This window comes from Mycteria americana, chromosome 23 (assembly GCF_035582795.1).
Source record: "Mycteria americana isolate JAX WOST 10 ecotype Jacksonville Zoo and Gardens chromosome 23, USCA_MyAme_1.0, whole genome shotgun sequence".
Classification (NCBI taxonomy): Eukaryota; Metazoa; Chordata; class Aves; order Ciconiiformes; family Ciconiidae; genus Mycteria; species Mycteria americana.
This window is the reverse complement of record NC_134387.1, coordinates 2,206,564-2,221,418: the sequence shown is the minus strand read 5'-3', so window position 1 is coordinate 2,221,418 and position 14,855 is coordinate 2,206,564. Positions and strand designations below refer to the sequence as shown.

Sequence of the window (14,855 nt, the reverse complement as noted above, 5' to 3'; positions counted from 1 at the left end):
ACTAGGCAAAGTGAATGGAGCAGGAGGCAGGAGAATCGTGGGCAACAAGTTTTCTCATAAAACTGGCTTTCCGTCATCCTGGAGAACTCAGACTTGGTGATTTTCTTCCTGGCAGCCCAGAGCACTTCTGTCTGACACAAAAGCTATTTTCTTTTGGACATGACACAGCCTAAACCATCTGCTCCTCCGCTGATACCCAGAGCCTCGCCTTCCAAACACAGGATAACTTCTCATTTTGCGCAGCTAACTCAGCAACCTTTAACAAAGGCATCCTTTAACAAAGCATAACGACTACTAGAAATAACTAAGCATGTTTCCTCTCACATTTGCTGATAGTCCTTCTTTCTTCCTCTCCGCTTAACTATCACTAACTCATCTGGATTTTGATACGGTTGGAGTATTTTATTCCACAAAGAAGATTAACAGAGCATGAAGAAGTTCAGCCTCAACACCCTGCCCTCTTTCAGCAAAGCATGCAAGCCCAGGCTTTTTCGCTTCCTCTGAAAATGTGAGCAAGCAGTTTCCTCAGCACATCAAACCTTGCAAGTCAAGGCTCAGTCTGGATTTTTCTTACTGTGTTTTATTTAAACCAAACTTGTATCTAGTAAATGCAAAGAGGGAAGCCACAGTACTCAACAGGTCCTGCTCTCTCGCTCTGAAAAAAAGGTGCTTTTTAAATGGAGACTATCAAAGAAAATCAGTTGCTCTTCTCAGGAGAGGACAGGTGAAAAAAAAATGCAAGGAAAGTTAAACCTCAGCATAGCCCAAACTCAGAAGAGAGGATGCAAACCCGCCAAGCCTTGATGGTAGCTCTGGGTCTTTCAGGGCCTGCATTTACACAGAAGTGGGTGCACAGCGAGGCTTTGCATGAAGTCTCATCACTACATTGAGGAAAAAAAACTGAGAAAAACACTGTAGCGAGACCCAGACAGGCTTGTTTGCCCTTTCAGTAGCTGCCAGACCCACTGCCTCAGGAAACTCTCTGCTCCCTGAGCCTGTTCCCTGCTCAGGGAACCACCACATTGTGCTACCATCATGGCAGACTTCATCGCCATACACGCAACAGGACCACATTTCCCCAGACAGAACATGTTTTGGAGCAAAGTTGCTCCTAAGCAAGGACATGTGGCCACAAGGCTGCTAAGCAGCCCCGAGCATGTGGCCACCCCCCATCTTGGTCTTGGTCCTAAGTAGCCACCAGTCTCCCTCAACAAGCCCCCCCGGGAGCAAGCTTGGGCTCCAGAGCTGGGGCTGCGAGGGAGGGAATGGGTGGCTTTGTGGCTGCATGAGGTGCTCTCAAAGTGGTTGGTGACAGGGTGCCTTGGGAGCCAGCTTGTCTACAGAGCGGGGAAGTAAAGGAGACCGGGATGGTGCCTGCAACAGCTGGAGGAAGCCAAAATGGTGAGTCCTGGCTGGGCCATTTCCAGCAACTTCTTTTATTTTTGTGTTGAGGCTGCAAGGGAGAGAGGCTGCTTCCTCCTGGGCTTTGCACCTCTGGCTAGAGGCTGTGCCGGGGTCGATGGTATTCAGCAGTACCTGCCTTAGCACACAGGTACACGAGTGGGGTGCAGAGAGCAGCCCCTTTCCGGAACGGTGGTTGTGTTTGCGTGTTCCTCCAAAGGCTCATCGGGCTTCGGGCAGCTGAGGAGTTCCTTGGTTGGCAGGGAAAGAAATTTAATTCTGGCAGAGAGAGCCCCTTCTGAGTCATAGATAAGGCTTTTGTATGGGGGCTGATGGGAGCACCGGTGAGACTCAAAGCATAGTAGGATCTTCTTTTTGTCATTAGTGTTGCTGGAAAGTGTAATGCACTTTTTGAAGAAACAGCTACAAAATAACTTGTAAAAAATAACATAAGCTACAGAATAAATCATGTTGGATGCGGACAGTGGCTGAAAGTCTGTAGCACATTGCCAGAACAATCTTCTTAAGATTATTTAAATATCTTTTAATATGTAAATGCTTTCAAAGGTCCTTCTTGCTAGCAGGGGAAGGTAAAATATCTCTGAAAGGTCCAGAGCACGAGGGAAGGTGTTTTCTCATGCCACTAGGTCAGTGTAGACGTTGCCCAAAGTAACGTGTCCCTGATAGTGAAGGACTGTCCCCTCCACCAAGGGGCTTTCCCGGCTCATGCTGGATGTGGCCTGGAGCTGTAACCTGCGCTGTGCTGCCTTCAGCTGCGGTCTCGTCCGATCTCATGAGCTAGCCACGCTGCAGCCTAAACAGGAATTTTTCTAGTTCTTCACAGACATTAAATCGTGGGGCCTTTTCCAGAGCCAGAGGAATTAATAGGATGGAGAAACTATAGCATGCAAAAATACCACAGAGAGTGGAAAACTGAACTTAGCAGATGAGGTAACTTTTACTTGCAAGAAAGCTGGGGATTTCTATATTCCACTTTCCATTCCCATTTAAAATCCTTCCTGGCATATCCTTGAGGCCTGCTGCTGGGTGTGTATGTCTGTAGCTGCTTCTAGAAGATGCTTAGTGCTTATTTCTTCTTGCACGTGAGATCTTGTGGTCTTTTTGTACATCCAGGGCTCGCTAGCAGACGAGTGGGAATAGGGGTGTCAGGATCCTTTTTCTAAGTATTTCTTACTCAGTGGAAAGTCTCTGGGAAAGTAAAAGCCAGGCAGAAATAGAGTACGTCTGCATTCCTTAAATCTGTTTTTGGTGATGGGTGACATGTTAAATGTGAGCATCTTCGGCCTTAGAAAGGTTTGTCTGCCTGTCAGCATTGCCATGTAACATCCTGTCTTGCCAGTGCTATGACCTGTGTAGGCAAACCTGGAACTCTTTTTTAAGAAAAGCTGGGAAAAACCCTCTGGGAAAGTGAGATTTTTTTTTGACTCATCTTGGCTCTGCAGTGCCTGAGTTCAGATAAAATTCAAATTTCTATACATCTCAAAAGCTCCAGACTGGACGGAAGTAGTAAGACTGTCCTCAGACTGGCTGAGGACAATGCTGGTTTTATTTCCCAGGTTTTATTTAAGGTAGGGCTCACAAGTGCCCCAATGGGCTGTGGTATTATCATTTTCAAATGAAAATCAGAAATCAGTGTTCCTTTTCTTCCACTCAGCCGCTTGCATCCTGGTTTGGCCCCAATGTTCAAACATTTACCCGTGCTTTTGGCATGGGGTGGGGATCAGAGCCGTGGGGCAGAGCCGGGGGGTCATCGGGAGCAGGGTCAGGGATCAAGCTAAGTGTCGGCAAAGGGGTATTTCTTGGGGACGGTGAAGGGGCAGTGGCTGCTGGTTTGGGAAGAGCCCCTGCTACTAATGGAGCCTGATTCCAGGTTTGCCTCTGCTCCTGGGAAACCATAGCAAATCCTGCCTGTGCTCAGAGGAGCTGCTGGGAGCGTTTCACAGGGTGCGTTTAATAGAGAGATTGTGTTTCTGGACGGTTCCTTCACCATTCATGGCTAAGCAAAGTACCTCACCCTCCCTATTCAGAATGGCATAGCAGGCTCTCTGGTAACTACAGCAACGGCAGATGTGGAAAAAATACTAGGAATGGATCGAAGGTATTTTTAGCTGTCTCGAATGTAGTGCAGCAGCAGGGAGCCAAGGGAGTCAGCATGGGATATATGGGCAGCATTTCCATTACTGCCAGAAAGGACCCCACAGGGCAGAGCCCGGGAATTTCTGTTTTGATGTGATACAATGTGAATTTGATGGTAGTTACTTTTTGGGGGGGTAAGACTAATGTCTTTCTGTGTGTGGGTGGGATACACTGTTGGCTTAAAGTAATAGCGATTACAGATGCCTATTTCACAGGCTGTTATGGAAACTGGAGAGATTTGCAGTTGCTAAAAATGTATTGAAATAACTGTAGTAGCATCAGACAGGTTTTTTTGTTTGTTTTTTTTAACAGTCCAGCTCAGAAGGTCAAGTTCTGAAGTCATTCTCACTTGTCTGCCTCTGACTCTGTTCCTGTCTGGGTAGGGATGTGGATGGCTTGGTCCAGACTGCTCCCCCAGCCTGCTTGAGATAATCTGGTGAAAATAATTGGCTCAGAGTGGCTTGCAAAATAAAATAAGGATCACTTTTTTTGTTAGAGAAGGATGTGGACGTAAATAACCTGTCAAGGATGAAAGAGGTAGTTGTTGGCAGAGCTATTACTTGCATCCTAGGTGCTTCGACTCCTGTGACAATAGCCTGTTCTCAAAACGTGACAGCAAAGCATTGTTTTCTGCTTTCAGTTGTAGGAGATCTTATAAGCTGCTTTTTTAGGAGACTGAGTAATTTGCATTGACCCAAATAATGCAGCGAGTTAGAAATGCGGTTTTAATTCTTGACCGTGACACCAAGTGAACAGACTACACGTGGCACTGTCAGTCGTCAGAGGCAACAAAACCAGAAGAAGTCCTCAGTAATTTTGTTCCCGGTCCCTCTGGCTTTACAGAGCAATAGGGCTTCCCTGGCTGAGGTCAGTGACATTAGGAAATCAGGTTCCTGTGCACTTTCCTTCTCTGTGTGCAAACCTGTCTGGAGGTGTGTCCACAGCAAGAGAAACCAGTTATATCCAAGGACTGGTGATGCCACCCATTTCCCGGGCAGCAGAAATCTGTGTGACCCCAAGGGACAGCCCCGCATGGATAGGAGCATCCCCTGGGTTTGGAGGTCAGATTTGGAGGATAGAAGGAAGAAGCTCCTGAAGCAGAGTTGTTGGTGGCACTTGTTGCTTCGGAAATAAAATTGGAGCTCAGGTGACTGGAATAACAGGTTACAATGAAAGCTTTCTTTTTTTAATAGTTAAAACCTGGCCATTCGCTACCTCACAAGCTGTTTCCAGCTGGCGCACACATTCCTTCGGCATTTATGGTTAATGACTCGAACCAGGTGTTGCACATGTCCACTGAAGAGGTTTGTGCCTCTGACCCAGGTCTGGGGCTGGCTCTGTGCAAGAGCCTGGGCATCCCTCATGGTGCCCGTGTCCTTCAGCCTTGCAGTAGGACCTGGGGCCAGGATCTTGACTAGTGCCACCCCCTTATAGCTCAGTCGTGGTTCCGTTGCTGTTCTGTTAGGGCCGGCATGGCTGCATAGTTTTTGGGGCTTCTTGAAAAGGAAACCCAGGATTAGTTCCTGTTAACAGATTGCTGGTTCTTTAAATATCCAAACATTCTCTATAGCAGGCAGGGGAAAGTTTAGGTAATGCTGCAAATATGGAGGTAACTCTATCTACTTATCTGAGGCCAAATTGGCAAGGTTTTAAAGAGTGCCCAGTATAAATGGAAGACATCAGAGAGAGTGACTAAGAAAGCCCTGCTCTGGCTGCTAATCGTGACTGGATGCTATCAGTACCCCATCCCATCTTGTTTCCATGCAAAGGCCAAGCAGACAAAGGAGTTCCCTGTGCGGGGCTGTTCTGTCTGACATGTGGGAACAAATGAAAGGCAAATGTTAAAGGGGAGCGAGGGCTTGGGTTTTGTTCCCAAAGCCAAAAGCTTTTCAGACATTCCTGAGAAGCATCTCGGAAATGGGAAGACCATTCTATGATCTGAAGGTCCTCTGCAAACTGTGAGAACTCCCCAAACTTCTTCTTAGTCTGGGACACAGTGTGAGGTGGTGATACAAATGTATCTTGATGCATGGGTGTACAACAGCTCTAACTGAGTCTCATTTCACTGTGCACCGTTGCGTGCTGTTTCCTGTTGCAGTGCAGGTAGGAGAGGCCACAGCAGCACTCGGAGCTTTGCAGAGGTGCTGTTTGTCCTCCAGGTAGCGTTGACGTATATCTGGGAGGTTGGTATGGTAGGACTTGGGCCAAGACAAGCGCTCCAGGATTTAGGCCTTGATCTGTAGGATGCCTTGAAAGGGAATCTGGCTCCCCTTGCAAAACAACTTTTGATTTTTCTCTTGGCAAGAGCTTCCCTTTGTCTCCAGATATATTGATCTCATGCCTGTTCCAGCTGTGACTCCATAGCCATGCTTAGAGCCTTCCAAGCCTGGCCTTCAATAACAAACTTCCTCATAAAACAGAAGGGCCTCATGTGTCATATATACCAGACAGCTGAGAGAAGCACGCGGGTGAATGCCAGAGAAACGCCACGTTCGCTTTGTGCCGTCCATCTTTTACAAAGGAGCTGCTGCGAGCAGGTTGTAAGCAGCAACAGAGCAGTTTTGTGCCTCGTGTTTCTCTCCTGTTCTTGCAGCAATGGTTGACCTCCAGAGTGAGAGGGTTTTCTCCGTGCTTCTAGACAGCCAAAAAGCACCAGGGCAATACAGAGGGGCTCCACCCAGCCGGCGCTGTGGCCTGTCCCTGGCTCACCCTGTTGGGAGATGTATTTGTGGATCCCTCCTACCCGTTGCGGTGCAGCAGAATACAGTATCATCACACGTATGTTCCTGTAGCCTGTGGTCTTAGGGCTAAGTACCCCTCAGTGGCTGGGTGGCATAAATCAGCGGGGTCCTGCGTCATCGTCTGTGCCTTTTTCTAGCACAGATTTTCCCGTTTGCTTACTTTGTGCATCCGCATCTCTAGAATGGGCAGAGTTACACGACTCCTGACTGTGGAGGTGATCTGTCCCATGCTGACACAGGTGTCTGCATTGCAGTGAGCTGAGGAAGAGAAGGGACTTGTGTCTGGAGAAGGCTGACGATGCTCTAATTGCTGGGGCATCCTGCCCCTCACTGGTCTGCAGGGATTTTTGCCTGCCTAAGGACTGTAGGATTTGGCCTTTGCTTTATACCTCTTGAAAATGATTTCTTACTGAAGCAATTTGGCTGAAAGAGACACCAGCTGAGGCCAAGTGCTGGACCACCCAGGCCACTGGCCTAATCCACTGTGGCACATTTTTACATTCCCACAACATAAAATTAAATAAATAAGAAACAGACCAGAATGCGAGAAACAAAAAAGAAGGCACAAACTGCTGGAAACGCGCCAGAGAATCCATTGATTCAGTAGGATAAACACAGATCTGGATCAGAACAGTGGGTAGGGAGCCCACTAGCTTATGGGATCTTTTAATACTTCGGTGTTAGCAAGCGAAGGTCACGAGAACATAATAATCTAGATTTAGAGAAAGAACTGTACCGTTGCAAACACTGATGCCTCAGAGCACCAGCAGCAGAACAGCTCTGAAAGCAGGGGGGGACCAGTTTATCCAAATCGCCGCACAGGATTGCCAAGGAGGAAGCAAAACTTCCCCTGGCTCCAAAGGTCAGCGGTGAGCTGGGGCCGCACTCCCGGAGCAGAGCACGCGTGGGAGATGGGGTGATGATTCTGCAGGGCATGACACGGAGCTGCAAAACCCGCTGGCGGCGACCACTGATATTTTGCAGGGTAGAGCTGTCTGCACAGAGGCAGGATTTTTTTCTTGGAGATCTTCTTTTCTTGTCTATGTTTACTGCAGTATTTAGCCGGGAGGGGAATGCTGATGAAAAGCCGAAGGGAAATGTTTTCATTTCCCTAAAAAGTAATTCGGATTTGGGCTTTAACAAGTGAGCTTTATTTGTTTTATTTGTTTAAAAAAAACAACAACAAATTATTTATCTGAAAAAGAATATTTACTGAAAACTGTGGTTTGGCTAAAAATGAAAAATAACCCTTTTTTTTTTTTTCTTTTTTCTTCCTTTTACTAGAGGCCTTTTTAAGGTTGAATGTATTTTTTAAACTGACAAATGTTACTGTAGACTCTAATGCACATGTCTAAAACATGTCAGACTTGGCAGAGCCAACTAATTTTCATACAGCCTTATGGGTCCCTTCTCTAGAAGACTCATCTGATGGGTGCTCATGGCGGGAGGCTGTGGGATAATTTCTCCGAGTTGTTCCCCCCACCAGTTAGGCCAGTGACAACTGGGGACAATTGTCTGTCATGCAATGGTGCACTCCTCCTGCAACGGAGATGGGAACTTTGCTGCCACCAAGACTGGTCCTGGTCCTTGGTTCATCCTTGCCTGCGAATAAAATCAGTTCAGGAACTAAATAATTCTGAGCTAAAACAAACACAGAATTGTTTCTAAGTTTGTTTGCATTGTTTTAATCGCAGGCGGTGTGTTCGAGTGCAGAAGACCTTGCCTGTAAGGGGAAGGCTGTAGTGAATTAGGTGAGGATGATGCTTTTCCTGCACTCCCTGCCTTGTTCGGAGGAACATGCATATGCCCGCAGAAATGCGATGTGGATTCAAGTAATGCCAGCTCCTTCTGGGCTTGCAGCTCAGCTGAGCTTGCACAGACCTCGGTGAGAGAGGGATTGCACCACCAGCAGGAGAGGAGTCTGTGGCAAAGGGGGACGGGGGCCCCTGGCTCCCAGCAGGTACCTGCCCCTGTGGCAATAAAGTCCTGCCCCAGACTGCTGTAGGAGAAGGACAGAAACTGTGCACCAGAGAGCAGTGAACAGGTCGTGTCTTTCACACTTGATATGCCACTCCTGTTTAATCCTCTTCCCATGTATTTCCTGTCCAAAAATTCCTGACTTCTTTTTTCCTCCCTTTCTGCCGTTGTTGGAATATGATTTAATCACAGCTAACTCCACTGGGGAGACAGTAGGCAGAACTCATTTGCAATGGTGATGTGTGTCTGTCTGTTCACAGCCAGCTCGGTGATAAATCACTTCACTGGAAGCTTAGGACGTTGGTTTGGTGGTTGTTTTTTTTTCCCCTCCGCCTCCCTTTCTGTAGAAGAAAAGACGCGAAAGAGATGAGCTGTGCTGAAAGCCATTTCCACACTCACCCCCCTCCTCGGAAGGGTTTGCAGCTGGGGGGGGGATACTCTGTGTGCTGGCAAGTTCAAAATGCTGCAGTTTGCTAATGCATAAATCCTGCAGGATTTCACAGTTGCTTCCCATGCTCCAGGGAAGATAGGAACATATTCAGGCTGTTGGAGGAGTTTAGAAGATCTTTAGGCCATGAAAGAGGGGGGATGTTGTCTCAAGTAGCAATTTCTTGCACAGCTGCACAGGTTTGCAGCAGGAGTGGATCTGCTGGTTATGCTGTTCAGCGGCAGACGAAGTGGAGAGGGAGGGATTCAAGCAGCCTTCGGACACACTGCTGCACTGCTGGTGCTTCGGTTTTGTGGGGAAGCATCAAGGTTTTTCCAGCTTTGCTTTGTCAGTCTAATTCAGGCTGGTACAGTCTGGAAACATTTTTGCTCTATATTAATTTTTTTAAATGCATTTCAATCAGAGGAGCAGATTTGTACTAGATTTGGCCCGTGGTGTCTGTGAGTGAGTGTCTTGTGCAACGGTGACTGATGCAAGTACACAAAGTGCAGTTCAGCTTGTTTATTTAGGTCTGTGTGCGAGGCTTTTGAAAACAGTGCAAGGAGGAGAGGACAAATTTACTTTCACATACACACAACTGTCCTTTATTATCCTAAAACGTGGTTCTGGCAAACAGCAGCCACACTCTCATTCAGATGGCAGGAAAAGTGAGGCTCTTCCAGGGCTGACGTGGAACAGTGTCCAAGCAGGAGCGCACCGTCCTGGTTTAGGAGTAGGCGTTTGATTTGAGGGTGGCATTAGGTGGCATGGTGACCCCGGCCTTAGAGGCACGAGATCTCTTCCAGTCCTGCATCCCCCCTGCACAGCCTCATCCAAAGCTTGCTGAAGCGACTGGAAAGATTTCCCCTTTACTGCAGTGTCTTACATCAGACCCTAAGCATCTGTGCTGCCAGTGGGTGCCTGCACAAATTAGTGTTATGAGTCAGGCAGAAAACTCATCCACTGTCTTCAGCAGATTTACCTCTGCAATGCTGCTGTAATTAATATTTCCTCCTGTTTGCAGTAGGCTGCCCTCTGCTAAAGAACGAGCTTTGTCTGCACGTCTTTTAATTTTATCATGTGCCCTTGATCTGGAGGCACAACTGCCTGTGCAGCTTCCTAGCCCAGGCCAGCCAAAGTGGTCTGGGTTCGCTTAATCATTGCGAGCAGTATTTTGGGGTGTTCATTTGTTGTATTTCAGATTTTTTTTTTTCTTCCCCATTCTAGGTCATATTGATTGAATTGGGATAAGGACTGATTTACACTTAAATGGCCCATGTGCCAGGGGTTTTCCATACTCTCCAGAGCACTGGTGTTGCTAGATTTTACTGGCAGGCAGGCTGTGCAGTCTGTGCTTTGGTGCCCCAAGGAAAACGGGGACCCTGGTAAACCTGCTGTCAACAGATTGCAGGCACTCTGGGGGTGGTGGCAGGTCCCGTGTAGGTCTGTGGACAGCCTTGGGCACAACCGTGCCACCCACCTGTGTCTCATGGCATTATCACAGGTCTGTTAAAGCTTTGGTGCCCATAGGTGTGTGACTGAGCATCTTGGGTGGTATTTAAAAACAGAAAAGCTTGATCTTTCACTCCAAAAAGCTGCGAGCAGAGGAAGGCAAATGAAGGCTCCCAAACTTACTGCCTTCAAAATCTTGTAGTTGTAGAACCCAGCCTCAACTATTGCCTTGTATCACATCAACGCCTCCTTCATTTCCTCACCGAGATCTGTGTTATCAAAGCTCAAAGCACTTTGCAAAAGAGTATCAGTCCTGAACGGCACCCGTGTGAACGCTGCAAGTGCAAAATGCTGGTAGTTGTCACAGCTGAATAGTCTGGGTGAATTCTGGTAGTTTCTGGGGTAATAACTGCCAGATAGTGATGATCTCCGACCTGTGACCAAGTGGGATCTGGGGTTATTCTGGCTGGCTTGGTGCTTGAGACCTTCAGGAATTCATAACCCGCTGGGTTTATAGCAGTGGGGGCTTCATGCCTCTGCAAGTCAGACCCCTCGCCTCCTCCTAGCTGTGTCCCCAGCCTGTCTGTGACGATGAACGATGTAAGCAATGTTCCCCACCCGGCCAAGAGGCGTTTCTTGACATTCCAGCCCCACAGTGTTAACACCAAGCTACCGCTCCTCTGCGTCTCGTGCTGTTTTTGTAGTTTTCTAATCTAATCATGTGGAAGGTGATGGTTTTTCTCCACTCCCAGGAGCTTGCCATAGACATTTCAGCAGGTTTTGGGGCATTTTTTTGGCTAGCTGTTCTTGTCTGCGTGGGACTGGTGTGTTAAACATATGAAGCGAGATTCAGGGCTGTCCAGCTCTTGTGACAAAACCATCACAAGGACTAAAGGTGCTGTCTTTATAAGACGCATCCTCACCACACTAGCATGCAGGCTAGAAATTCAAGTCAAAGCAACACAGACTTAAGCCATCAAAACTGTCACTGAACAGGGAAAGAAGGGGGAGCAGTGAGGAGTCATGGACTTGGCTTTGTTTCTTGGGCTGCAGAAGCCAAGAAGGGAAAAAAACATCTAAGAAAAGACAAAGTGGCATCTCCAAAACAGAATGTTCTGCTTTCGGCATTTGCTTTAAAAATCAAGACAATCTTTGGAGACTTTTATTATTTAAAACCTAAAAACAAGGAAAGAACTGCAGTGCAAAATGCAACCAGCAAGTAGAGTAATCTGTGACTGACTGTCACTTATCTAGGGGGTTTTTCTATGCCTTACTCAGTGCAAAACACTCAAATCTGGGGCTGCCAGCCTGTGCTGCGCAGAGCAGACAGGATCTGACTGACGCTCACTGCTGCCACGGCAGGGCCCTCGGGTGTGGGCAGAGAAGGTGGCAGCCCAGGGATGATGTTTTGGCTGCCTGCAGCTCACCCCTCTCGCTCCTTCTCCTCGAGGCTCTCAGACAGCTGCACGGGAGGCGAGTGGCTCACGCAGCGGCGAAGCGGCGATGGCGTTCAGTCTCTGGAGGCGGCGATGCGGTCCACCTGCAAAAAGGACAGGCAGCCGTGAAGAGAACAGCCCTTTGAGCAGGGAGGTGCGGCCGTGCTTCGACACCAGCTGCAGTAAGGAGTGCCGACCCGGCACCCAGAAACAGGGGCACCACTGCGGACAGCCGGTGGTTCAGCCCTGTTAGCCGCAGAAAAAGTAATGTGGGGTTTGAAAAACCCCGGAGATAAGGGTATCTGCTTTCTGTGGAGTTAATTCTGGGCTTAAACAAAGGAGGACTTTGTGCGTGCAGGATAACAGTCCAGACTTGATGGGATTACTCACTGTAACTGAGATACTACGGGAAAAAGTCGGCACGATGGGGGGGTTAATCCTTGCTCTCAAGGGACATGTGATGTAGCATAGCTCGGCTTCTCTTTCTTGCCTATCTGGTAACGACTACGGAGGCTAATGCTACCTCCCCTGCACCTTTGGGACCGCGGTGGGAGTTTGCAAATAGCTGTGCAGCCCTAGGGGGAAGGCGGGTGTTTGTGAATCAGAGATTGTGTTTTTGGGACACTGAGATACAGTTACTGTTGAAACATGCTGGGCAGGCTGGAAACTGGGTCATTTGCTGCAAGTCCAGCACTGAAACAGGTCTGGTCTTGGCTGGTGTTTCTCTGTGAAACAACCTTGCACTGGGCCTCCGGTAAAGCTGTGGCTCTGAAGGGACCAAGAGTTTGGGGCATGAACTCCCAAACTCATTTGGGGGAAGGCAGGTACCGACAACGTAATCAGCAGTGTCTGCTACAGGCTCTGTGCCAGGTTGGGTGCTGCTTTGAAACTGCCTGTGGGTCACGCAGGATCCCTCGCTTTGGGCTTTTCTACCTGTTTCCATTCTGGGAAGCAGCATCCACATAGGCTACGTGGTCTTAGGAGCAGCTGTAGTTCTTCCTCTATTTTTTCCAGCCATAGAATAATGGCAGATATTTCCTTTGGAACAGGACTTTATATAGTGCTTTCCATAGTCACTGAAACAAGCAGAAAATGTCAAAGACGGCAGCATTCCCAGGCTGGTGAGCCCTTGTCCCAGCTGAACGTTTCCCTGCTTGTTCCTACTGATGAGAAAAGTGTTTCTTAGCTGGTGTTTCCACGGTGTTAAAGGCCAGGTCTTGCTGCAGTTCTCTTTTTTCCTATGCTAATACCAACCACCCACATCTACTCAAGAACAGTTTTTCTCGGAGCTGTGACCAGTGTACCTCCAGTTATCCACAACCCCCTGGCTGCTGGCCTGCTACAAACCAGCTGGTTGCATCCAGCTGGTGAATAAAATTGAAGACAGCTACAAATAAATTGCTTGCTTTATTGCTTTTCCATGTAGGCATTGGCCACGATACCACTTGGACACGTGGTAACCCAAACGGGAGGGGTAAAGTGATGAGATACAGAACACTTCTTAGAGAGATGTGACAGATTTTAAGCTGCAACGGGTTTAGGAGCAGGTTTGAGCTCTTGCTTTGTCTCGCCTGCTCACCAGGAGCCGTGCCTTCCTTTCAGTGGCACCTTACACTGCACAAAGTGGCATCCAGTGACTGAACAATAACCTTCAAAACTAGATTAGGAGGGGAAAGGACAGATGTCCTTTTCTGGATCCAGCAGTGCCTGGAGGAGAGATGATTGCCCCAGGCCTCTGCCTCCTTCCCCTTTCAGGAGGTAACTGTCCTGCGGCTTCACCAAGGTGAGACCCAGCCTGCAGGCGCTCCCTGAACCCATTCCTGCCCCATCTCAGCTAGGCTAGCAAACCTTGGGACCGTGACAAGCCCTTGTTCCTTGCTAGCAGCACCTGGAGGGGGATGAGGGGCAGATGGCTTTAGTCCCTGCTGATCCCTTCCCCAGCTCTTGCCTCCATGCAGCCCCGCAGCAAAAATTCCTTCCTAACCCCAGCTGCTCCGCTTGCAAGCAGGTGCCTTTCTGGGTTAGCTCATGTCGGCCTCAAGACCCACTTGCCCCCTGCCTTACTTGGATGTGGTCCTGCAGGGACAGTCCTTGAGGCAATTAATTCTTCCTACATTTTAAGCCCTGTCATGAGCCCTTCCTGAAGGCCGTCTGCCAGTTACGCTAAGGGAGATGACGTGGCTGTTCTGTAGGCTCAAGTCCGACCTATGGAGAGGCAGGGGATGAGGACTGCCATTCTCCTTTAGCAACACCATCAGGAGGGGTGTAATACACATTCACTGGGTCACAGAAACCTGTGACTCCCCGCAGTGTGGTTCAGTGGGAGTTTTTCCTGTGTGCGTAATTCCCAGCTTTGTGCAACTCTGAAATCCCCCCTAAATTCCACCTGGTGATGGCTGGTGGCACAGGCTTGATGTTACGTTACCAGGGAGGTCACCGTCTGAACATGAAGGTCCTTGGCGTGGGGCATGTGTGTCTTGAGTTTTCCCCAGTGGACCAGTTGGGACTGTTTGGATAGAAGAGAATTTTAATTTTCAGCAGTGTTTCTGGCTGGGCTTGGAAAAGCATGTCTTCCTGAGGATAGGAGATGCTGCAAAAAATGCGAGAAGGAATGTGAGTCCCTGCCACAGTTTACAGCAGAGCGGTCCAGCTGGTGCCTGTCTGTTCCAGTAGTGCTCTTGCACTGGTCTTGTGGTGGGGCTGCAAGTGCTGGAGAGGAGGTTTTGTAGCTCAAGCTGGGTTTTCCCAGGGCGGGTATGCCAGTAGCCATATGCTGATAGCCCTGCAGGGTGGCTTTTGTTGTGAAACAGACTTGCAGGCACATCCTTGGGGCTCGCCAACGCGACGCAAGTCATCCTGTGCAGGCAGGCAGTGTCTTGCCCAGTACTGGGCACTAGAAAGTGCCCACTTGTCAGCTTGAGGAAGGCTTGTTCAAGCGGCAACTGGCAGCAGAAGGGAGGAGAGGCTGCGTCTCATTCCTAGCAATGGCTCAATGGTGCGTGTGGTGCCACCGAAGCGGACAGGCTGCTGGATCGTGCCATCCTCCGCAGCACCCTTGCGTCCCGTGCCCCGCTCTGCTGGGGCTGCAGAGATCTGTCGAAGCAGAGCTGCCAGCCTGCTCTGGCTGGGAGGCTCCCGCGCATCCCCTGCCCCTGGAGACGTGCTCTCGTCTAGTGTAGGTTAATTCTGGGCAGAGACGGAAATGAGAGGAGCGGGGAGGTTTTAGCTGCATCCCATGCTGATTGTTCCCCTTAGCAGGAGCCA

At 48.9% G+C, this 14,855-nt stretch overlaps 1 protein-coding gene across 1 annotated transcript in view; it reads right to left on the bottom strand.

Moving 5' to 3' along the window:
- Nucleotides 1-11,385: 11,385 nt before the first annotated feature.
- Nucleotides 11,386-14,855, bottom strand: part of GFPT1 (glutamine--fructose-6-phosphate transaminase 1) — a 45,872-nt gene continuing 42,402 nt past the window's right edge. Inside the window, exon 19 of the mRNA XM_075523605.1 lies at nt 11,386-11,695. Coding sequence (XP_075379720.1) covers nt 11,666-11,695 — 30 coding nt within the window. The 3' untranslated portion in view covers nt 11,386-11,665. The remainder of the gene's footprint in view (nt 11,696-14,855) is intronic.